The sequence below is a fragment of the Doryrhamphus excisus genome, linkage group LG2 (assembly GCF_037039965.1).
Source record: "Doryrhamphus excisus strain RoL-2023G ecotype Guam linkage group LG2, RoL_Dexc_Guam_v1.1, whole genome shotgun sequence".
NCBI lineage: Eukaryota > Metazoa > Chordata > Actinopteri > Syngnathiformes > Syngnathidae > Doryrhamphus > Doryrhamphus excisus.
In genome coordinates this window covers 1,393,132-1,415,900 of record NC_136358.1, presented here as the reverse complement: position 1 = coordinate 1,415,900, position 22,769 = coordinate 1,393,132, and the positions used below count along the sequence as shown (strand labels likewise).

At 47.7% G+C, this 22,769-nt stretch overlaps 5 protein-coding genes across 7 annotated transcripts; 1 reads left to right on the top strand and 4 right to left on the bottom strand.

Annotated features, from left to right (window-relative positions):
- Positions 1-43: 43 nt before the first annotated feature.
- On the top strand, positions 44-3,318 carry aimp1b (aminoacyl tRNA synthetase complex interacting multifunctional protein 1b). Its single transcript, XM_058066700.2, has 8 exons — positions 44-236; positions 1,325-1,474; positions 1,717-1,811; positions 1,916-2,029; positions 2,089-2,235; positions 2,634-2,815; positions 2,888-3,059; positions 3,131-3,318. Exons 2-8 carry the CDS (start codon positions 1,446-1,448, stop codon positions 3,295-3,297), a joined length of 906 nt encoding a protein of 301 aa, XP_057922683.2. The 5' UTR covers positions 44-236; positions 1,325-1,445; the 3' UTR covers positions 3,298-3,318.
- Positions 3,319-3,424: 106 nt separating this feature from the next.
- LOC131125291 (dickkopf-related protein 2-like) lies at positions 3,425-4,710 on the bottom strand. Its single transcript, XM_058066702.2, has 4 exons — positions 4,517-4,710; positions 4,283-4,439; positions 4,101-4,217; positions 3,425-4,031 (listed from the first exon to the last, which is right to left on the bottom strand). The coding sequence occupies exons 1-4, from the start codon at positions 4,634-4,636 to the stop codon at positions 3,724-3,726; spliced, it is 702 nt and encodes a 233-aa protein (XP_057922685.2). The 5' UTR covers positions 4,637-4,710; the 3' UTR covers positions 3,425-3,723.
- Positions 4,711-4,861: 151 nt separating this feature from the next.
- cfi (complement factor I) lies at positions 4,862-9,024 on the bottom strand. Its single transcript, XM_078794899.1, has 16 exons — positions 8,903-9,024; positions 8,574-8,656; positions 8,361-8,514; positions 8,233-8,296; positions 7,989-8,154; positions 7,708-7,910; positions 7,536-7,643; positions 7,352-7,462; positions 7,155-7,229; positions 6,932-7,074; positions 6,760-6,863; positions 5,891-5,995; positions 5,645-5,823; positions 5,480-5,581; positions 5,258-5,406; positions 4,862-5,166 (listed from the first exon to the last, which is right to left on the bottom strand). Exons 1-16 carry the CDS (start codon positions 9,014-9,016, stop codon positions 5,098-5,100), a joined length of 1,929 nt encoding a protein of 642 aa, XP_078651025.1. The 5' UTR covers positions 9,017-9,024; the 3' UTR covers positions 4,862-5,097.
- A 135-nt stretch (positions 9,025-9,159) lies between these two features.
- ttc39b (tetratricopeptide repeat domain 39B) lies at positions 9,160-16,261 on the bottom strand. Its single transcript, XM_078794872.1, has 20 exons — positions 15,968-16,261; positions 15,122-15,156; positions 14,925-15,029; positions 14,708-14,839; positions 14,559-14,629; positions 14,418-14,485; positions 14,290-14,354; positions 14,116-14,221; positions 13,935-14,000; positions 13,752-13,860; positions 12,463-12,530; positions 12,327-12,386; positions 12,097-12,258; positions 11,943-12,034; positions 11,747-11,867; positions 11,568-11,679; positions 11,381-11,498; positions 10,481-10,597; positions 10,292-10,405; positions 9,160-10,225 (listed from the first exon to the last, which is right to left on the bottom strand). The coding sequence occupies exons 1-19, from the start codon at positions 16,214-16,216 to the stop codon at positions 10,303-10,305; spliced, it is 1,959 nt and encodes a 652-aa protein (XP_078650998.1). The 5' UTR covers positions 16,217-16,261; the 3' UTR covers positions 9,160-10,225; positions 10,292-10,302.
- A 62-nt stretch (positions 16,262-16,323) lies between these two features.
- Positions 16,324-22,652, bottom strand: psip1b (PC4 and SFRS1 interacting protein 1b). Of its 3 annotated transcripts, none has more exons than XM_058066691.2 (12): positions 22,521-22,652; positions 22,007-22,111; positions 21,880-21,944; positions 21,654-21,789; positions 20,546-21,058; positions 19,640-19,963; positions 17,978-19,534; positions 17,830-17,912; positions 17,067-17,760; positions 16,891-16,992; positions 16,569-16,824; positions 16,324-16,493 (listed from the first exon to the last, which is right to left on the bottom strand). In XM_058066691.2, exons 2-12 carry the CDS (start codon positions 22,088-22,090, stop codon positions 16,486-16,488), a joined length of 3,822 nt encoding a protein of 1,273 aa, XP_057922674.2. In that variant the 5' UTR covers positions 22,091-22,111; positions 22,521-22,652; the 3' UTR covers positions 16,324-16,485. The 3 variants fall into 3 exon arrangements, with proteins under 3 accessions (XP_057922674.2, XP_057922677.2, XP_057922676.2); XM_058066694.2 differs by having other exon boundaries at positions 17,830-17,906; XM_058066693.2 differs by lacking the exon at positions 22,521-22,652 and adding an exon at positions 22,416-22,512.
- Positions 22,653-22,769: the final 117 nt, after the last annotated feature.

Below are 22,769 nucleotides of genomic sequence, written 5' to 3'. Positions count from 1 at the left end.
CTAGAAATAAGTAATTGGTGATTGCCCGTTGTAGTAAGTTGCACTTGTTTAGGGTGTGAACTATTGTGTATTAAAAATCTTGTGTGATTATAATGAAATGTGGCTGCAGTTCTACCTCTTTCCACCTGAGAGTGCTCTTAGCTCAAACACAGCTGGGGTAGTCAAATTTGCTGAAGGGAAAGTAAGCAACGGTGATTCTACAGTCAAAGTAGGCGGTTGACTCGACATCCACTTCCGTAAGTAAGCCCTTCGCGGGTTTGTCCGCCATGATGGTTAACAAAAACAAGCAACATTGTATAGCAAACATTTCCTAGTCACACTGTTCAGCCAATAATTGCTCTCATAGACGGCCCAAAAGACCAACTTTGTCATGTTTTAATCCCCCCAAAACAAAGACACTGATTTCTAACACTGGTTGTAAATAAACAGGACAGTGTATTAGACCTAAAGTGTATTAGCATGAGACTCCCACATAATATAGCTTAAAGCTAATTTGGTTCTCTGGGAGATTAGTTGAATTAATGATAAATAAGTGATGATAATTTAGATTATACACGGTGAAATATGTTACCAATGCCATTACTGAAATTAATGTTGCATTGTGGGGAAAACATTTCAGAAACATCTATATAATATAGGTACTTTTACATCAAAATTCTGTTGTTCCTTATGGACATAACTATATATATTTTTAAATCAACTTAATGGAATGGCAATTCATTGATTAGCGAGGTGGTAATGAATGACCCACATTTGCAGGTTTCTTATATTCTTAATGTTTAATTATATACATACTGGGGCTGTCAATTGTGTTTGTAAATGACGAGAGAACTGCAGTTCTCTTGCCAGCCAGAGAGGGCGTTTATTCTCTGTGCACATCTACATCTATCCTCATCTACCCATCTCCTCAGCTGTCCAGAAGGCGACTGAAAAGTATTAAAAAATAAAAGGGAGCCCACATACCCAACACACAAAATGTACAGCAATTTCAGCAATGTGTTCAATGAACATAGTCTCCTAAAAAGAGCAAACTCCTCAAAACTAACTTTAGTAGGTTGTATTTAACATTTTACTTTGCCGAATTTCTTCTGGGAATCCCACTTATGTCTTTAAAGATGGCCGTCCAACAGGTCTTAGGACCCTGATGGTCTGGCTAACTTTTACTTCCCTTTGTGTGTGTATTATAGTGTTTTTGGAATATTTTGTGCCACCGCAATAATGTATCTTACGTATACTGTATTACATGTTACTACACTTGAAAAACAAAACAAAACTCATTTATGAGTGTGTGACCTATAAGGAGCGTCACTGTTGGTCATTGTAGGAGGAGTTTGACCTCTGACCTCCAGTTGAGAGGCGTGGTCCGGAGCTGAAGACAGATTCGGACAGCTGATGGACAAACATCTTTGTCGGCTGCAGATGCACTGTGCTCGGATCTGAGAGACATGGACCCGGACAAGATGTTTCATCCCAGGTAGGAAGGTGGCTGTTAGTTTGAAAAAAACACATGTGTAAACATAAAGTGTGTTTACACATGGAGTGCAATCGTAACCGGTGTCACTCCTTATTGCTTATTTGACTTTTTGCTGAATTGAATTGGAGTACATGTGCTTGTCAGAAGGGGTTATTTCTAGCCGGTGCAGCTGTCACATACCTAGCATGTGAGGGCATGCAGTCTCTTGCAAACGTTCAAAATGCGTGTCGTTCTCCTTTTAGCCTCGCAGCGGCGCTCATGAAGCTCGATCCTGAAGACGGCGAGAAAATGGTGGAATATTTTCAAACTCACGCTCTGCTCACCAGAGAGAAAGCTTGTAAGACGCTCACCTCTTCAAACCGTCCTCGCTTAGCTTAGGGAGATAACTCACATAGTGACAAATGTGTCAAAATGGCGCCCCTGCCGGTGTGTTGACTTCAGTGTTGCAGGCATCTGTGCGTGAGCAGAAGAAGCTGATGGTGGAAAATGGTAAACTGAAGAAAGACATCGAGCAGCTGCGACTTCAGCTTCAGGACAAACAAAGAAGACGTGTTGGTACGTTTGTGACTTTTCTGTTTCTTGTCAAAAGACCACCGAGTGTCCGTCTGTTTCAGCTAAGGCCCTCTTGTCAAACCACACCCCCGACACGCCTGTCAATCAACCTCCCTCATTTGCTGAGGACACAGCTGCATCCCCATCCCCCTCGGGCGCTTTGGAGCAGGTGGGCAAGTCGACTCGCAGGCGGAGAGGAGACAGAAGAGGTGAGAAGCAGCAGATGATGTGACAATTATGACAGTGTCGGTGTCCATGGGGCCATTGGAATAGCCATTGCCATTGGAAATTGCATAGGTTTCAAATGATGTCACATACAGTCGCAGTCGCCATGGGCTCAAACAGATGGGGGCAAGCAAGGGATTTTGGGAAAGTCCATTTTAAAGGTAGAAAAAGGACCAAAAAAACGACCAAAACCATTCTGAACATGCTTGAACTGCAAGTTTTCTGCTTTCAGGGTTCGCTTCCAAATGCACAAACTTCATTATTTGATGCACTGGCCTAATTTAACACAACAATTGTAGCACATTGTTGCAAACAAGCAATAAGGAGAAAAGTCTCTGCCAAAGTGCGAACACAAAAACACAAAAACTGACCTGTTTTTCAGCTCTTCCTGCTTGTCCACCCATGGAGGCGGATCTTCCAGTTGACGTATCCTGCCTTGACCTGCGAGTTGGGCGGATCCTAAGAGTTGACTGCCACCCTTTGGCAGACAATCTGACCATACAGGAAGTAGACGTGGGAGAGAAAGTCCCCCGCACGGTGGTCAGCAAGCTAGCAAGAAAGGATGTGAGTTTTCTTCTTCTTCTGTCAGTCAAGTCATCTTTGGTCCATTCCGTTCTTTTTTTTCTCTTTCATCAGCTCAACGGTGCTCTTGCTGTGTTGCTATGCAACATAAAGGCCTGCAAACTGAAGGGCGTGGCTTCGCAGGCCCGAATTCTGTGGTGCTTTCAGTCCGACCACGGTGTTGAGCTATTGGCCCCACCCACAAGCTCCATCCCTGGAGACAGAGTCACCTGCCTGGACTTTCCCGGTAACATCCTGTTAGAGACATGTGAGTGATGGGTAGAAATGCTGAGTCATAAGCGTGCTTGTGTGGCCCAGGTGAGCCTGACCAAGAGCTGAGGCCTAAACAGAGAGTGTGGGAGCGCATTCAGCCCAGCCTGCAGGTGGATGCCAGGGGTGTGGCCAACTACAAGGGGTGTGGCTTCCAGGTGAAGGGGAAGGGACTGTGCAGGGCACCGTCCTTCACCAATTGCACCATTGGATAGACAGAGAAAATAAACTTATCAAATTACTGTCCCGACCATGTTTGCCTTAACATAATCAATATGACGGGACCTCCTCCCAATGTTTAAACGGTAATCAACAAGAAAACCTTTAGAAAATCTTTCCTCACTTTATTATGTTGCTTTCACGACGCTACTTCTGATTCACAAACAGGAAGCTAGCTGAGTTGGGTCTTGTTTATTGTGAACATCACAATGGCTCATTAGCACAGGTTACATAGCCAGCAAGCTAACGCTAGCAATGCCTTGAAAGTCAATTCAAAAGGTGGCAACTTTTTTCTTCCATTTGAAAAACATTTGAAATGAACCTGAAGCCATTGTCTGATTAAGTAGAAAAAATAATTCTGCCCGTTTAGATGTCACTGAGGTAAATGTGTGAACTTTAGTGTGGCGACGCTAGCCATAGCGTCACTTCCTGCGGCATACGTGGAGTCTGTTCTGCGGGGCAAAGGAGGATTGTGCCCCAAATTTGGAATTTGCAGCCGCCAGCAGCGTAGATGAGGGCGGAGGGGCGTGGTCTCCGGTGCGGCAGGTGAGTCCTCGTGCGCAGGGACAGCGTTGGAATAGCTCCAGGCCGCGCTGCCGCTTCCTTCCGTGGCGGGAACACACCTGACCCTCCCATAAGACCGACTTGCAGATGCGCGTCCAGAAGTGGCGAGCGCAGCACAGGCCCTCAGAACATTCCGAAGTACCGAGGCACGGGTCGCCCACTTGACCTAGGACAGCGACGTCAAGACGCTTAGTGACACGTCACGCGAGCCATTCCCGCTTTATATGACACTCACCTTTACCGGAACTTGTCCTAGCATCCGTTCTGGCTCTCTTCCTCCAGGCCGTCACGTCAGAGTTTTCAGGCACCGCATGCTCGCTGGCCATCGTGTCGTCGTCAGGGACGCACACGCCTACAAAAGACACCATTAATGTGACATCGCAACAAAACATTAATGCGCATTTGTCGCTGTCTTACTGTTGCTGCAACGGTTGCCAGGGCAACACATGCCTTCTCGATGGCAACGCCTCTTCCTCCGTCTGCAGGTCTGGCAGCGGGAGTGGGCAGGGCCTCTGGAAGGGGCGTGGCAGTAGCTTCCCTCACTGCACTCCAGGTCGCTGATGCACTGATGGAACTGCGCACAACTACGCTCAAGTAAAACTTGCCACCGATACCGAGAAATCTTACGGCCGCGCGCGCGCGCACACTCACCGTCAGTTCCCCCGGGACCTCGTGCACGAGCACCGTTCGGATGGAGTTGAGTTGGACGCACGCGCACATCGCCACCGCCAGCGAGAGCAAGCACAGCAGGCAGCCCACGTGACTCGTCATAAGGAATCAGATGTGGCGATTCAAAATGAAAAGTCCGAAAATCCGTCAAAATGTCGTCAGTGAACGCGACGCACTTACCTGCACTCTCTCTCTCTCAAGTGATCGTCTCGTCTTCGTTTGCACACTTTTTATAGGTCACGCCCCCCCCCCCCCAACTTTCGTGCTAAGATACCCCCACCCGACCATCGATACAACGGAAGTGATTAGGCAGGGGAGGGGGTGGGCGGGTTTCAGTTGGATTGTTATTGTGAGATTCAACTAGTTCCGTGATGTGAAACTTTCTTTAACAAAAACAAAATGGTGCTTTCAAAATAAACACACACAATATAACGTGAAATCACGTCCACGCGAATGAAAGCAACACTGGTCCCTGGCGGCCATGTGGAGAAGTTTAATGTTTACTTTGAAGAATGAGCAACTAATGTGTGTGTGTGTGTGTGAGTGTGTTTGTGTGTGCACTGTCAGGAGTTGAACCTGGTGATGGCGGGCCAACCGGTGTGGAGTCGTATCCACTCAAAGTAGTGTGCTACCTGCAGGTGACAACACACATGAGAAGTCCCACTGGAAGCCCCCCAGGAGGCTGTGTGTGTGTACATGTGTGTGTACATGTGTGTGTGTCACCTGAGTGTAAACTCCAGGGAAGCCTGGTTCGCCGCATTTCTCGCCCCAGCTTACCACGCCCCACAGGTAGGACACACCTAGGTGGTCCTCGCACACTAGAGGACCGCCGCTGTCCCCCTGGCATGAGTCCACGTTGCCGTCCAGGTCACCTGTACACACACGGACATATTTAAATGTGCGCCACGAACATACGCCGACATGCACGCACCGCAACTCACGCACCTGCACACATCATGCCGGCTCGGAAGCGATCTTTGTAGAACCTCCGGCAGTCGTCAATGAGAGACACGTTGGCCCACAGGAGAACCTGAGAGGCTTTTCCTTCTGGAAGACCACCAGTGAGCTCACAGCTTTAGCGAGTTCCCAGTCCCTAACACACACACACACCTGCCGTGCGCCCCCAGCCAGAGATGCTGCAGGTGTGGTTGGCGTGGAAGAGGTGAGTGGACCAGGGGACGCAGGCGGGCCTCACCGCAGGGTTGTCCTCCATGCACTTGTCCTTCTCCTGCGGGAGATCCTTCAGACGCAGCAGCGCAATGTCGTTCTCGTATGTGCTGGCATTGTATCTGCGTAACGGCAACACGCATGCTTACTAATGACAGCTAGCTAGCGAGATTGAACAGCCAGCGTTACTTCGGGTGGATGATGATGTCGCCCACAGGAACAATGTCCGTCGTATCCTGAGGTGTCGACTTCTTCCAGATGGAAAACTTCACGCGGAATGCTGAAGGGTTAGGCCTGGAGCAGCAAAAAAACAACAAAAAAAAGATATTATTTTGGAGGGGTGGCACGGTGAACGAGTGGTTAGCAGTTAGACCTCACAGCTAGGACACCAGGGTTCGATTCCACCCTCGGCCATCTCTGTGTGGAGTTTGCATGTTCTCCCCGTGCATGCGTGGGTTTTCTCCGGGTACTCCGGTTTCCTCCCACATTCCAAAAACATGCTAGGTTAATTGACGACTCCAAATTGTCCATAGGTATGAATGTGAGTGTGAATGGTTGTTTGTCTATATGTGCCCTGTGATTGGCTGGCCACCAGTCCAGGGTGTACCCCGCCTCTCGCCCAAAGACAGCTGGGATAGGCTCCAGCACCCCCCCGTGACCCTCGTGAGGAAAAAGCGGTAGAAAATGAATGAATGAATTCTTCTGGAGGGAGGCATGGCGGTTGAGTGGTTAGCGCGCACACCTCACAGCTAGGAGACCAGGGTTCGATTCCACCCCCGGCCATCTCTGTGTGGAGTTTTCTCCGGGTACTCCGGTTTACTCCCACATTCCAAAAACATGCTAGGTTAATTAGCCACTCCAAATTGTCCATAGGTATGAATGTGAGTGTGAATGGTTGTTTGTCTATATGTGCCCTGTGATTGGTTGGTGTACCCCGCCTCTCGCCCGAAGACAGCTGGGATAGGCTCCAGCACCCCTCGTGAGGAAAAGCGGTATAAAATGAATGAATGAATATTCTTTTGTAATCTGGAAGAAACCAAAGGAATGTGCGGGCCCACCTGACGCAGTGAGCCGCAGTGATGATCCAGCATCCTCCGATGTACGTTCCGCCACAGTCCACCCTCCCGTTTTGCTCCAGGCCCACCTGCCACTGGATTTGAGTCTGCGAGAGCCGCAAGCGTGTCACTTTTTCTGTCTTCTACTTGCGAGGAACTCAAAGCGAAAACAAACCCGATTGGCTGGAACCCCCCCGACCACTCGCTTGTATCGGCCGCCGCTCACACGGTCCTGCACGCTGTCATCGGCTGCGGCGGTGACGTTGGGAACGCCGCACTGCAGCTTGGACTCCAGATGTGCACGGCTGGTGCTGGTTTCTAAGTGCACATGCACAGAAGGTGCTGCAGTGGCGAGTGAAGGGGAACGACGCTAACTGAAGGCCCAGCGGGCTGCAAACCTTTCCTGGGGGAGATGTATTCTGTGGTTGGAGAAGAAAGGATGCAGTTATTGTTCACCGTGGTTCTGGAAGGTTCTAGTGTGCTCCTGTGTACCTGTGTTCTTAGGTCCTGCTCTCGTTGCCTCTGAAAAAAAACAAACAACATAAGAAGAAGTCTTTGAGGAAGTCTAACCTGTGTGTGTTTGTATGCGTCTCACTGGATGTCATAACCTCATCTTCACCGTCCAAACAGTCCATCTGTCCATCAGCCACGGCCTCCACGTGTACGCACACACCCGTCTTACAGCGGAAGGCGCCACTCCTGCAGCCTGGTGGACGAAACCAATGGCTATTACTACATGTGTGCGTGTGTGTGTATACATGCATGTGTGTGTTTTTTACGTTTGCAGCACATCTCATCGCTACGATCTCCACAATCGTCGACGCCGTCGCAGGCTTGGTCGATGGACACACACTTTCCATTGGCGCACGAAAAGCCGCACTTGTCCCCTGCAAGACAGGCATCCGGGTCAAATTTGGTGTTGGAATGCGATGACATCACACAAGCACTGACCTGCGGGGGCGCTGGACTCGTTGTAGCATGTCACCATGGCAACCTCACCGTCCCCAACGGCGACGCTGTCGTGGATAACGCATTCAGACAGCGAAGTCTCAAAACCTTGACAGCGGATGCTGACGCAGCCGATGGGAAGCTTCGCGTCAAAGTGCCCTTGGTTCAAGGTCGTGTAACTGAGCCATCCGATAGACGCGGCACCTCTGTGGACACCCCCCAAGCAGGCACCGTTAGCTACAACATGGTTAGTTGTGCACCAGTTACACAAAAAGTTGTCTCACAGTGCGTAGCCATGTTCCTTGCAGGCCACGTTGGCGCTCGCCATGTCCCACAGCTTCCTACACACCAGCAGGCGACGCCCTGCATCGGAACGCGCAGGGTCCGGGATCAAGAGGGAGACCATGCCTGTCTGGGGTTCCAAGGAAGTACTGAACTTGGGATGCTCTTCTGGAGGGACAAAAACACACATTATAGTGGAAACAAGTGGAAATCTTGGCGGTGCTGAAGACAACTTTGGAAGCAAACCTGAGCATTCATCTCCAAAGTGGGACATGGTGGACTTCTTATTGCGACACCCCAGCGCCATCACCTGACAACACGACCACAGCGTCGGACTCAAAGCGCTTCACCTAGCAAGCTAACATGTTAGATACCTGGCAGTAGGAGCGGTACTTGCGATTGTTCCGCCCACACACAGGAGTCATGTCCTCCACCGGACACAAATATGGTGGCTTACAGGAGCAATGACCTTCGATGCAGCGCTCCCACGGAGGACAAAAAACCACGTCACATGACGCACGCGTCAGCCTGAAAGCACATCCTGTCACCTTGAGGCTATACACACATGCTACCTGGCATGAACATACCTCCTGTGGAGACACGCCTCTGGACCCACAAAGTCATCTTGCTGCGGCAAATGAGTCACATTCGAACTTCCTTGGACTTCCTGCTGGGAGCCGACATAATGACTTTATCGTTTATGTGATGACATCATATGTGATACACAAGTCACATGGCAAATATTGTATATGGAGGTCATCTTGTATTGTAACCAAACTTCAAAACCTGTCCAAGTCCAAATGGTATTCCGTGTCTAAGATTTTATCCTGCTCCGATTCCCTAGTCCTAGTTTAGGTTTTAGGCCCTAATCCTAGTGGAGGTCCGAGCGGAGCGACAAAAAAGAATTGTTACTCACCCTCTGTGAAGCTGAGAGAAGAATAAGAATAAGAAGAAAAAGAAGAGGATGTCTCATCTTGACTTTGTCACGGTCCTTGTTCCAGAGAACGTTCCAAAATGCGGAGGATGTCATGTGATGACGTCATCACGGTCAATCATTAGCTCGTCACGTGACCACTGATTCTAAGTGGACTGCTGTTGTTTGTCCTGGATGAGCAAACAAGGTAAGATCTGCTGCCTGTGGACCGGACTGGTCAGCTTGCAGCAGGTGGCGCTACCGTGCTTAAGCTTTTACTCGTGACGGCAAGAAGATGTGGAATATACAGTATTTATTTTCAAAAGATTGGTGACAAATGATTGAGAAGGCACAAAATGTGGGACGGAAATGCAATAACAGTAAATGTGAGAAACTTAATGACGCTCAAGGACTGAAAAAATGAGCATAAATAACATAATAAAGGCGTGTTTTTTTAGTCAGTTCATGCATAAAGCTGCCAAAAGATGGCTTTTAGGTTGTACTGCACACTTTGACACATACAAGTATTTTATATTAGCGTCATTTTGACAACATTTCAATGAAAACATGCTTGTTTTGGATGTTTTCTCAAATTGAAACCATCAGCTGTTAGCTTAGCTTAGCTTCGCTGTAGAGCCTGGTTAGCTAACATATAACTAATAATAAGAAACACACAATGTTGAGCAAAAAAAGAAAAGAAACAAAAAAACATTTGTTAAATAACACAAGAAAACAAAAATAAAAACATTTTGGGGATTCAGTTATAGCATTAGCTTGGTGGATGCTAGCATTAGCAGCTAACGCTTCATTTTGCCATACCTTTGAGTTGATGACTATGGAAAAAAAACACAAATAAATCCCCTGAACACCTGACAAGTTGCAACTTATGGACATCTTGAAGTTGTACTACATTTTTACATACATCTGAAACTTGGAATCATAGAACAAGATGAATAAATGAACTAATTCCTGAATGAATGAATGAATGAATGGACAAATGAATGAACAAACAAATGAACAAAGAAAAGAATGATGGAGTGATCCAAAAAAACATGCTAGTAGTGCCTTTTGTGCTTTCTTTTTAAGGCTTTTAAAGCACTAAAAGTAAAAGTATCTATTTTGGTCATCTTTAAATAAGGCCAAAAATCAACAACAACAACAACAATAATAATAGTAATAATAATAATAACAACAATAATAATAAATTCCTACATAAAGAGGTAGAAAGATGAAAGAAATGCCACCTTGGTGCTTGTGAAGATGAAACAAAGTGCCTTCCTGTTGCTATGGAGAAATGTTGCTAGGCACATCCATCATGTGACAAGGCTGCCAATCAAATCAAAGTAAATGTGCGATTGATGGACGGCCCAGAAGGAAAACACACACACACACCTTGTCGACAATTATGGGGTGGCGGAAGCAGCAGGTGAGCCTTTGAGGCTGTGGAGGGCAGCGTGGATCCTGAAGTGCAGTCTGGACTCCATGGAGTAGTCCTTGTACTTGGTCCTGACAACAACAACAACAACAACAACAACAACATGACCACTTCCCTTCCACACAACAGTGCTTTCCAAAACTTACTTTGCATTTTCCATGAAGATGGTGGCCTTGGTCACGTCACCCTGTTGCTGGTAGAGCAAGCCCAGCTCGTACAGTGTGAAGGGAACCAGGTAGTGATCGTACCGGATGCGACTCTCACTGCAAGGACGGACACGCACTGGTAACAAACCAACATCTCAATGCTTGGAACATGTAACGTCCATTCAAGGACGGGTCTTCAAACTACCAAAACAAACTTGTGTAGCAGCCTTTTCCTTGCCTCTGTCGTCAAAGTGCTTACTGATGAGGAGTGTTCTCCACTTCAAATCGCACAGGGGGCCAAAACTCAAATCCTAAATTAAGTTGTGGACCTCAGCATTTCCCAGCATGCTTTGCTCTTCATTAAAACAATGACTTATTAGGAAAAAGCCGAAAGAAACAAACAATGCAAATTCTAAAGGTGGTATTTTGTACTGACGGTGGCACGGCGCTCGAGTGGTTAGCGTGCAGACCTCACAACTAGGAGACCAGGGTTCAATTCCACCCTCTGTGTGGAGTTTGCATGTTCTCTCCAGGTTTTCTCCGGGTATTCCGGTTTCCTCCCACATTCCAAAAACATGCTAGGTTAATTAGCGACTCCAAATTGTCCATAGGTATGAATGTGAGTGTGAATGGTTGTTTGTCTATATGTGCCCTGTGATTGGCTGGCCACCAGTCCAGGGTGTACCCCGCCTTTCGCCCAAAGACAGCTGGGATAGGCTCCAGCACCCCCTGCGACCCCTAGTGATGGTGGAATAGTTAAAGGACTGACATTTTTAGTGGTGTAGAGTTTTGGTCTGAATCTGGCACCCTTATTAAGAATGGTTGTGATATGAATATATGAATATGTACACTTTTCTAAATGAGGCCAAGTTTATGTTCTGTGTGTGTGTGTGTGTGTACCTGGAAAGGACGTGCGTGAAACAGAGCTCAGCCTGCAGGGGGCGGTCCAGATGTTTGAGACATATACCCTTCAGCATCTGGACCAGACAGCTGTCGTCCACATGGAACTCGGACACCTCTGAGAAGGGCGGAGCTAAGTCGTGAGTAGAGTGACGTACAGCAGGAAGTACTCACAAGAGTCACTCACGGGAATCTCGGCTAAGCTGATCCTCTGCTGTCTCGATGGTAACCAGCAGCGCCTCTGTGTAGTCGGCTCTCCTTCCCACGATGGCGAAGCCATTCCACACGTACATCATCTCCTGCGTGAACATGTGAACACGAGTGTTTGGAATGTTGTCCCAAGAGAATTCAACAAGTGTTTCCTACCAGCGCAGGAAGCACCAATGGAACAGGCGTGGCGGCCTTGTAGCGGCGAGATTTCCTCACTGCAAACTTCTCCGTGGGGATGGATTTCCCTGCCAAGCGCTGCTTGAGCCCCTCCACCCGCCTGTGTGTGAAGCCACAGACACACACACCTAAGCTGAGCCCTTCTCTGTCCAATAACAGTACGATCAGAACTCACCTGAAAAGCTCCACCACATCTTCGCCGGTCTTCTTCAGGTCCTCCGCTGACATCATACTGAGGATGGCGGCCTTCTGGTATACGTAGATGGCCTGTGGAAGGTAAGATGGAGTCAGTACATCTGGCCGCACCGGACCGGACTCTCGGGGCTCACCTTGGACCAGCGGCTCTCCCGACACAGCATATCTGCGTAGCGGTACGCCTGCAGCCACTCCTGCTGGTACGAGTGCGTCCACATGAGCTCCCAGTAGCACAGATGGTGGATCTGCTTCCACTCCTGCTGACTGCTCACACACTCCCTGTAGCCCACACACGCCTGCAACATACACGGCATGTCAACGGCACATCGGCTCGCTCAGCTTTGCATGAACGAGAGTCCAAAACCTTCTCCAGGTTCCCTCGCAGCGCGGCCAGCCGAGCCGAGTAGAACTGGATGATGGAGCCCTGGAAGAGGTCACGTGCACGTCAACCAAACTGCATGAGGTGCTTGTCGCACATGAAGGAAGCATGGATGTCTTACTTTAGGATATTTGTGAAGGTAAGGTTCCAGCAGAGCCTCCGCTTCCACCAGGTTCCCCTGGCCGCTTCCTGGATGACATTCCAGGCACACATCAAGTGGATGCACACACATGGATACACACTCATACACTAATACACACTAATACACACACATCCACTTGTCCCTTGCTACTTGATGGTTCAAGGGGGTGCTGGAGCCTATCCCAGCTGTCTTGGGGCAAGAGGCGGGGTACACCCTGGACTGGTGGCCAGCCAATCACATGGTACATATAGACAAACAACCATTCACACTCACATTCATACCTATGGACAATTTGGAGTCGCTAATTAACCTAGCATGTTTTTGGAATGTGGGAGGAAACCGGAGAAAACCCACGCATGCACGGGGAGAACTCGACACAGAGATGGCCGAGGGTGGAATTGAACCCTCGTCTCCCAGCTGTGAGGTCTGTGCGCTAACCACTCGACCGCCGTGCCACCCACTATGGCCTATTATTCATCAAAAATATTGTGACACAATATTTTGGGGCAACACGGTGGCCTAGTGGTTAGCGCGCAGACCTCATAGCTAGGAGACCAGGGTTCAATTCCACCCTCTGCCATCTTATTTGTGGAGTTTTCATGTTTTTCCCGTGCGTGCGTGGGTTCTCTCCGGGTACTCCGGTTTCCTCCCACATTCCAAAAACATGCTAGGTTAATTAGCCACTCCAAATTGTCCATAGGTATGAATGTGAGTGTGAATGGTTGTTTGTCTATATGTGCCCTGTGATTGGCTGGCCACCAGTCCAGGGTGTATCCCGCCTTTCGTCCCAAGACAGCTGGGATAGGCTCCAGCAACCCCGTGACTCTCATGAGGAAAAGCAGTAGAAAATTAATGAATGAAGTTAATTAGTACTCTGGTCACTATTACCTTCACACTGCATGTTGTCAACCGTGAAAGAGTGGAAAAGAAAGTTATCCTCTCATTCTGTGTGGAAGTGGTAAGTTTTTGGCTTCTTACATTGTCCTTCATCCCTACTCTTTCACTTTTTCTATTTTAGTGGGAATTGGGTTATTTTAGCTACGGTCTTAAACTTTTAATAAGCTGATAAACAGCCTATTTCACTTTCATGGTTGTTTGCAATAAATTGTATACTCTAAAGGTTTGTCCCATTTCCTATTTTTGCATTTTGAAGCTCTACTTGGAACTTCCTAAACTCGTATAGGCAAACACACACACACACATTTACAGTATAGAATATCCACACGAACGCAACGCATACACACATGCATGGATACTCGTACACGCACCCAACACAAGGCAGACGTAGGTGTGGTAGAAGAGCAAGGTGAGTGTACACAGAATGGAGCGCAAACTGCAGATGGACGTTCCGGCTCTCAGTTGGGACAATCCAAAATCCTGTTGGGAACATTTGTTTTGTCATTCCCAACACACATGTGCTTGTGACCACGAGTGCACTAACAACAACTTGCCCTGTTTCCAGAGAAGCCCATAAACTCCAATAATCTCAGGATCCTCTGCGGCAGGAGTGACAGCATCTGACGGACAACACAACTCACTTTCATATTTGACAACTCCAAAAACAAAAAAATAACTACACAAATAACAACAGTGATGCTTTGTACATCATGCCTGCACTGGAAACACACCCACCAAGTTAAAGGAGCCAATGCCTAGCTTGACTCCGCCTTCAAACTGCCTGAGTGAATCTGATTGGCTGCTCAGGTCCTGAGTGACGCTCAGCACATTAAGACAGTCCCTTCAACAGGAAGCAAAGACAATGAAAATGTGAAGAAGACGACAAAGAAAAATAAGGAAAGGACTAACTTGTAAATTTGATAGCTGGTTCTTATTTTGATGCCACCTTTGATGAAACTGATCATGTTCTCATCCTGAAAAAAAAAACATGAATGTGAAATCATGATGATGTCACTGCGGCATCTCAGAAGCGTCACCTGCACAAAGGTCAGCGTGGCTTTCTGCAGCAAACACTCGGCGTAGCAGAGTTCGGCGTGCATCTCCTCTGAGGACACAAAGAAGACGCCATGGAGTCACATGGCTTTGGCAAAACCGCAGACTGGGGCCTTTGCACGTACCTTCCTGTAGGTGGGACTGCTTGCTGATCAGATTGGACAGAGAGTCCACCACGGAGGTTTTCTTGCGGAACCTGAATGAGCACAGAGAGAGCATCAGATTACACCCATGTCTGGTCACCTGACATGTGTGTGTGTGTGTGTGTGGTCACCTCTGACAAGTGTGTAATGCCTCGTTGATGGTCGCCATGGCAATCTGGATGTCTCTGTGCTCAAAGGTCATGGCGGCCTGCATCACTAAGATGCTGCTGTAGCCTAATGCGTGGTACATGCTGTTCCTCCACCTACACACACACACACACACACACACACACAAATTATACAGTAGACTGAAGCAGCAGCATTATTGGGTCATGTTGCCATGGTTACCATGGCTTAAGGAGGTCCAGAGCTTCTGAGAACTTATTGTTGAGGACCAGGTTGAGGGCACATTGCGTCTCCTGGATGGCAGACTGCAGGTCCATGTGAGAGGCCCTGCACACACACACACACACACACACACACACACACACGGTGAAGTGGCAGCCGTGCACACAGGAAGTGATTGTGTGTGGTTTGATACTCACACAGGAATGCGGTCGTAGGCATCCTCAAAACAGTCCTGCATGCAAACACACCGGTGTCAGTCGCTATGGTGACTTTATTGTTGTTGCCGTGAGTGTGTGAGCCCCCAGCAGAGCTAATTATAGCAACCGCTTACGTAACAGCGCCAAAACATAACCCGAATTTGACCTGCGACCTTGAAACCCCGCCACTGACAATCTCATTCATCGGACACACGCTCCTTTCACACTTTCCTGCTGTCAGACACATTCCCGACATTCCGGACTGCTGCTGCTGCTCAACCTGCCATCTCAGCACATTCATGCAGACACAATGGATGCTCAGAGCACCGCAAATGGTGGACGGATGCTCGGAATGCTCATTCAGAACACAGGAAAAAGGATCTACGTGTGCGGCCTGCCAGAGTGTCAGGTGTCCATCAATTAGTCAGGGCGCTTATGTGAAATCCCCTTGAAACACACAAGAACAAGAAGCTTCCAGAAGCACCTGGTACCTGGAGCACCCCCAGGAATTATTATTATTATTTTGGGGGCCCTGTCTGTCAGTGATTCTTGGAAATGTCCTAACTCTTCACCCATACACGACTATTCCGATCTATGGGCCGGTAGAGGAGCATTTGTGGGTGACGATCCAGATAACTCACGTGACTCTCGAACCACGACCTTTGAACTTGATTCTCCTTAAATGACCTCTGCATCTTCCAAAGCAAAACATGCAGAACCTACAGCAAAGCTTCACCGAGAGACTATACCTTTTCTGCGGCACCTAAGGAAACAGACCAGAAAGTCTGCGGGTGTCGCGACCAGCCAACCCACAAAATGAAGCAATCTCCTCGATCAAAGACTCACCTCGTCCTCGGCGTGCGCTCCGTTGCCTTCGTGGACCGTTTTCGTCCTCATGTCCTCCATCACGTCAGCAGATCGACCCACTTGTGATTCTATCTGCTCCGCAGCCAGCTCATTTCTATTTTTGCGTCTGTGCGCTGCTTCCGTGTACGTTTCACACGAGGACACGCCCACGCTTCCTTTTCCGCGCCCACTCACTTTTTTTTTCTTCCTTGTGTTTAGATAGACACTGAAAACTAACAAACAAATCATGACAACAGATATCACTGCAAATTATTATTCTATATTGCAAATCATCAATGCATGTTAATCTGTCACTCAAAATGACTTTGTTCTGTGGTGGCAAACAATCACACAAGTCAAGTCACTAGTTCTTTTATTTAAAAAAACAGAATAAAAACACATTCAAGTCAAATCAAGAATAAAATCTCACTGTACAAAATGAAAACTGATGAACGAATGTCTGCCTGTTGGCTGCGGTCCCTGAGCTGGTGTCAGTCAAAGAGGAAGAGTCAGTCGGGTCAGTCCACTGTGAAGAAACAAGTCATGAGTACTAATAGACTCCAATGTTATTGTTCATTCGGACAATAGAATCAAAAGGAACCTGAAGGCGACTCCTTTCTCTGGAACTCCTGTTCCTCACCACCCAGCCTCTTCTGCTCAAACCCCGTCTCCTCGCAGCCGTCTGGCCCCCCATCAGAGTGCACCGCCTTCTCACGCTCTTTCTCCTCCAGCAAAGAGCGCAAGAAAGCAGCGCTGACCACTTCCTGGTCCTCGCCGAGGAGGAAGGCGTTTTTGAAGCGGTTGTACAACATGGCGGCCTTGTCCATGATGTCCTGGTTGGCGCGGTAGAATCGCATCTGCGCGTAAAGCCAACGAAAGCGATTAGTGTTGTGGATTCTTGTGAATGGAAAAGGTGCACGTACCTTCCTCAAAGTGGACACAAGCTCACTGTGTCTCTGGACGTGGTGAGACGTCAGATAGATGCCACTCAGCTGATCCAACGCCGCCAGACACTTACTGACATCCTGATGGGACAAACACAATCAGTGTGTGTGTGTGTGTGTGTGTATGTGTGTGTCGGCTTGCATGTGTAACCTACTGGGTTGTCGCTCTTGAGAGAAATGCGGATATCTCCATGGATTCGGTGCAGAGTTGAATCAATCAGCGTCAAGTTGGAGTCTCTCTCCTGCTCATGATGATTATGCTCCGCTCCCTCCCCGCTATGCATGGCGGCGGCAGGTGTTTGTTTCCGACTTCTGCCGCCGCTTTGCTGCTTGGGAAGTTTTGCTGCCGCGTTTCCATCCTTTTCGCTGACGGAAGTCTTGTCACCGCCTTTCTTTCTGTCTCCCTGGTTGTCCTCGGGTTGGTCACGCAGTTTGGTCTTCACTCCCTGGTTGCCGCTGTTCTTTGCGCTCTTGTCATCCGTCGCCGGTCGCTCAGGCTTCCTGGCGTCCTCTGAGCTTTTTTGTGACTTGGTAACGTCAGCCTTCAGCGTCTTCTTCCTCTGCTCCTCCAGCATGGCAGCACCGCCCATCATGGTCTTCACGTGAACCTTTGTTGTCGCTTTCACAATTTTTCCAATCAACTTCCTCTCGTCTGGCTGCGTCTTCTCCATGACTTTGCCGCCATCACTGTGGCTGGATAGCTTCTTTGACTGAGTTTCTTCATGGTCTTTCTTGGCTTCTTTCACAGGCAGTTGGCTTCCTCCTACTTTCACACCTTTCCTCCCCACCATGGACTCTTTGAGCATCTTGTGGCTTCTGGCTGCCTTCTTGGCTCTGCTGGTGGACTTCCTGTAAAAACAGGAAGTAGATGTGACACGGCTGCTCCTTTGCCGCTGCGACGGAGTGCGGTGGTCTCACGTGCTCTTGGTAGGGCTTTCTTTCAGCAGACCTCGGAGAGATTTCAGTACGCTTTCCCTCTTGGCTGCCAGATGCCGCTGTCGCTAAGAGAAAGGTCATTGTGAGGTCATGACATCTATCACAGCCAATGAAGCAGAAGAACCCTCACCTCCTCATCCACATGGCGTTCTTTTTTTGCTCTGTTTTTCCCCTCCTCGTGCGTCTCCCTTCCCTTTGTGTACTTCTCTTTCCTTGACCTCCTTCTGGCTCCTCTCCTGTCCTCTATTACATTCTCCTTTTTCCTCTCATCTTTTTGGCTCTCCTCTGCTGCCTCCTTTTCTCTTTTGCTCCTGCTGCCACCTTCCTCACTTCTCTTCCTCCTGCTTTGCTTCCCAACAGTCATCGGCTCCTCCGTCTTACCTTCCACACTTCCTTCCTGCTGGATCTCTGCCTCTTTTCTCTTCCTCTCAATTCCTCTTTTCAAGTCCTGTGCCAGCACCTTCTGCTCGTTCTGTTCCTCCTCTACTTGTTTCCTTTGCTCCTGTGGGTCCTTGTTGGTCTTGTCCTTTCTCCTCCCTTCTCTGTTTGCTGTTGACTCCTCCCCGAGTTCCTTCTGCTCTTCCCCCGACTTGCCTCCCTCCTCTGCCTCCTTTTTCTTCTCCTCTTTTCTCCTTCTCTTTACTTCTCTGCTCGCTGTTGACTTCTCATCCTGCTCCTGTTCTTTTTTGAGACGCTTCTTCTCCTCATCCTCAGTCTTCCTCTTGACTCCTCTGTCCACTGCTGATGTCCCATCCAATATCTTCTGCTCCTCCTCTACATGCTTCCTTTTCTCCTCTGGCTCCTTGTTCTTCTCCTCTTTTCTCTTCCTCTGAACTCCGCTGCTTGCTGTTGACTTGTCCTCCAGCTCCTTCTGTTCCCCCTCTATTTGCTGCTGCTGCTTCTCCTCCTGCTGCTCCTCCATCTTCCTCTCAAACCCTCTGCTCAGTGTCGACTCTAGTTGCTTCTTTTCAATCTCATCATCATCATCTCTCTTTCTCTCAACTCCTCTTCTTGCTGGTGACTCCTCTGACAGCTCCTTTTCCTCCTCCAGCCGCTGGTTCCCCTCTAGTTGCTTCTGTTCCTCCTCTAGCTCCTTATTCCCCTCGTCATTTTTTCTCTGCCTCTTACGTCCTCCTCTTGTTGCTGTTCTTTTCTCCTCTGGCTCCTTCTTCTTCTCCTCTTTTGTCTTCCTCTTAACTCCTCTGCTTGCTGTCGACTTGTCCTCCAGCTCCTTCTTTTCCTCATCCACCTTCCTCTCTAATCTTCTGCTCATTGCAGACTCAAACTCTTTCTGTTTCTCTTCCCCTAGCAACGCCTCCTTCTGTTCCTCCTCTGGCATCCTCTCTCGTTGCTTCTTTTCCTCCACCAACTCTTTCTTCTTTTCAATCACCTCGTCCTCATTTCTCTTCCTCTCAACTTCTCTTCTTGTTGTTGACTCTTCTGACAGCTCCTTATTTCCCTCATCCTCCATCTGCTGCTTCTCCTCCTCTGACCATATCTTCTCCATCGGATCCTCCTCTGGCATCTTTTCATCCTGTGTCTCCTTTTCCTTCTGTCCATCCATGCTGCTGCTGCTGTGAGTCAGCATGGGAGACGATTGGGTCATGTGGTCGTATGTTTTGGGCAATAAATCAGCGGCATCGTGGGATTGAGGGTCCATGTGTGAGATGAGTGGTCCAGCAGGGTCCTGGCAACATGCAAAGAAACAGTTTCATGCTAAGTCATCTGGGAAGAGTCAATGATAGTTTTGGGGGGTTAAAACATGTCAAACAAGTGCTGCTGTTGTGACTACCTCTATGATCTTCTTCACTACAGAAACTTTAGCTGGCCGGCCTCGTTTCCGCCCTTCTGCGGCGATGTTATCTTTTAGCGTGGAGTGTTTCTGAGGAGTCGGAAGGTCTTCTGTTGGCGATTGCGCAGTTGAACGAGATGATCTCCTTGCAGTTTTAGTAGCGCTGGTGCTTCTGGTCAAACTGCTCACGGGCTCGCTTGCAGCATCTTCTTTGTGGCTGGTTGGAGGTTCAGTAAGACCGTGACTCTTGCATTTGACCATGCAGTGCACCATGCTCACGGCACACCCACCATCACCGCTTGGTGGGGTCTGGCTTTCTGCAGCCTTGTAGAGACAACACAGGAGACAAGAGTAAACATAAAGCCATGGTGAAGATCTAGCAGTAGGGATGGCTTTGTTTGCATTTCATTCGATACCGGTGTCAAATCTGTACTTTAGAAACACTGGCACTTTTTATTTTTTACCAAATTTGACATCCAATTGAACAGAATAGTAATTAGTACGACAACATAATTAAAATGATTATGAATAAATAATAATGGTAATAAAGTCACCAATATGAAATAAAACCTGCAACAAATTATAATTATCCCAACATACCCGACATCAATACTGACAACTCACTACTGGTCTGCTTTCTGTGAATGTACCTTGCTCGCCATAAAATGTGCTGTTGTGGACTGTTGTTGTGTTAAGGTTGTCAATAAAGTTTAAAAAGAGCATCAGAGGACCTTTACTTGAACAATACCACCTTCAAGCAATTATTGTAGGTAGCAGAGTCTGCATTAGCCAAAACGAGGCACCGATGCACAGTTTTCCAGTCAGGTTACGACTCCACGAATGGAAGTGAGTTTTGGTACCCATCCCTATCTAAAAGTAGCAAATGTCTTTATCAGAATATCAAACCTGTGTCATCTTGCTGTTCTTCCCTTTAGAGCCTTTACTTGGCCGCCCTCGTCTTTGCCTCCCTGCAGTAGTGCCATCTTTTGGACTGGAGTCTTTCTGTAGAAGGTCATCCGTTGGTGTTTGTGTAGCTGATCTGGATGAAGATCCTCTTGCCGCATAGTCAACTTTGCTCAAATTGGCTTCTTTCTGGCTCTTTGCAGAACTCACATTATTACTTGTCTGAGGTGGGACACATTTGACCATGCATTCCATTAGGTCCACTGTGCTCACAGAAGGAAGCTCTTCAGGATTTGACGTTTCTTCCAAAGGTGACGTTTCAGCATCAGGCTCAGGTTTCACTGGAGTGCTGTTCGCATCTTCATTAAGATTTGCATGTGTAGCTGTTTTTACAGCCAAAGTACTTTTAGCAGTGGATGTGCGTTTGGAAGGTGTACTTCTGGCAGCAGAGGGTTTATCAGGTGAAGGTGCTTTAGAGGCAGCAGTTGATTTTGAAGGTGTGGTTTTTGACGGCATCTGATGAGACAAGTCACAAAAAGAGAGGTCAAGAGACCTTAAATTTCCCTCACAGGACTAATACATTATGTCTAGTCAAGGACTATGTTTCCATGCACACAATACTGTGGTTGATGTTGCAATTTTCTTGAAGACAAGATATGTTTCCAATCACAAGGAATAAGAATATTCCATGCATAATATTCCAAAACAGTGTTGGCAATAATGTAATGATATCAAGACAAAACGTATCCTTTTGTTCCCCGCCAAAAGGTTGGACCCTAAAGACAAAATGCTTGCCTTTTGTGTGACGGACAACAATTTAGCGGTTTGCATTATTATCCATATTATCCATATTATCAACAATAAAACGGGCAAGAGAGACACCTTTTCCCAACTACCCATACTGAAGTAAAAATATTAGTGTTGATGGATGCGCTATGGTATATGGATGCGCCTTTAAGGATATCTATCATTATTTTTTTTCCTTCTCACCCTAAAGATTTAAATGTTGTCTCAAATGTTTTCACAGCATTTAATATATTTGGCTTAATAAATGAATATTGTGTGCGTGGACAGTACATGGTGAGTGTTAGGAGTACACAGAGCCACTAACTTTGGATTTACTCCCGACTCCAGGAGTGTTCTGGATTTCCCACATCCCCTCAGAGAAGCCTTTGATGCGGACGCCACTGCCGTACTTCAACTTGTTCCCCGAGAACGGGACAATGTTTTCTGGAAGGAGGTGACCTCTGAAGAACACAACAATTCAGTCGATTGACCAGACTACATACATGAAGTGATGAAGTCATACATGAAGTCATTAGGTAGACTAAACGTACATTTGATGTGTTCCAAAAAAGAAGACAGGGACTCGCTTCTTGTGTGCATCATCTGACTTACAGACCTGTATTAAGAATAAACAGCAAACAGAATCATACAGCAATATCCACTGTGTGTGTATCTTACCCTGGCAGGCCAGTGAGGGAAGCCCTTCATCTTGCCAAACACAAGGTCTCCTGGTTTGAACTGGTGACACGTTTTGCCCGGCATCTTGATGTGTCAGGTGAAACGCTGTACAAATGAAGTCGTACATAATCAATAGTCTCATTGTTGGATGTCTGTTTATGTCCATCACAAACAAACAATAAGATTATGAGCGAACATGTCACATGGCCATTGTTGGTCGTACTGCTAATTCATACAAACTATCAAATGTGACCTTAGTTCCAGTGAACTAAGCTCTCTGGAAGTGACAATTCAGACATGTCACGCCATGACAACGTTACACATTCAAGCTGAAATGCGCTATTAGTTCGCGTTAGTAGCAGACTCCTACAGTGTTTACAAATACTAGCATGCTAGCGAGGATGCTAACGTGAGCTAGCTGGTGGTGACTCAGCTCTCTTGGATGGTTTTAATGTCAGCTCCGCGTCACTTTCAGTCGTCTAAGACAGATGAATACCGATAGGACATGACTCACCTTAGAGAGCTAATATCGTGGCGAAATAAGACAAAAGCGCTCAACTTCCCCAGCTTCTGTAGCGCCACCGGAAGCTTAGCGGCTACTTGGCAGCGGTCACGTGACGCTGCTCTTCCCGCCGGCCTTCTTGCGTCACGGGGTCAGAGTTCAATAAAAAGGGATTGTTTTGATTGCATTCTGTCTAAAATTTACATGTCAAATAACATTTTTAGAAATAATTAGATAATAATAATTGGCTGCAGTCATTGT

Bases quoted from the DNA above. Each gene is read 5' to 3' on its own strand.
- aimp1b (XM_058066700.2), top strand. From the start codon at position 1,446: ATGGACCCGGACAAGATGTTTCATCCCAG. The intron at 1,475-1,716 runs GTAGGAAGGTGG...TTCTCCTTTTAG, and splicing joins GACAAGATGTTTCATCCCAG to CCTCGCAGCGGCGCTCATGA. The intron at 2,816-2,887 runs GTGAGTTTTCTT...CTCTTTCATCAG, and splicing joins GCAAGCTAGCAAGAAAGGAT to CTCAACGGTGCTCTTGCTGT.
- LOC131125291 (XM_058066702.2), bottom strand. From the start codon at position 4,636: ATGACGAGTCACGTGGGCTGCCTGCTGTGCTTGCTCTCGCTGGCGGTG. The intron at 4,218-4,282 runs GTAAGACAGCGA...TGTCTTTTGTAG, and splicing joins TGGCAACCGTTGCAGCAACA to GCGTGTGCGTCCCTGACGAC. The intron at 4,032-4,100 runs GTGAGTGTCATA...TCGCTGTCCTAG, and splicing joins TAGGACAAGTTCCGGTAAAG to GTCAAGTGGGCGACCCGTGC.
- cfi (XM_078794899.1), bottom strand. From the start codon at position 9,016: ATGACATCCTCCGCATTTTGGAACGTTCTCTGGAACAAGGACCGTGAC. The intron at 7,911-7,988 runs GTGAGACAACTT...GGGTGTCCACAG, and splicing joins AAGGAACATGGCTACGCACT to AGGTGCCGCGTCTATCGGAT. The intron at 6,864-6,931 runs GTTTGTTTTCGC...CGGCTCTCGCAG, and splicing joins GGGGGGTTCCAGCCAATCGG to ACTCAAATCCAGTGGCAGGT.
- ttc39b (XM_078794872.1), bottom strand. From the start codon at position 16,216: ATGATTTGTTTGTTAGTTTTCAGTGTCTATCTAAACACAAGGAAGAAA. The intron at 11,680-11,746 runs GTAGGAAACACT...ATGTTCACGCAG, and splicing joins CATTGGTGCTTCCTGCGCTG to GAGATGATGTACGTGTGGAA. The intron at 10,598-11,380 runs GTACACACACAC...CCGTCCTTGCAG, and splicing joins TTCACGCACGTCCTTTCCAG to TGAGAGTCGCATCCGGTACG.
- psip1b (XM_058066691.2), bottom strand. From the start codon at position 22,090: ATGCCGGGCAAAACGTGTCACCAGTTCAAACCAGGAGACCTTGTGTTT. The intron at 21,059-21,653 runs GTTAGTGGCTCT...TTGTCTCATCAG, and splicing joins GAGTCGGGAGTAAATCCAAA to ATGCCGTCAAAAACCACACC. The intron at 19,964-20,545 runs GTTTGATATTCT...TGTCTCTACAAG, and splicing joins AGAACAGCAAGATGACACAG to GCTGCAGAAAGCCAGACCCC.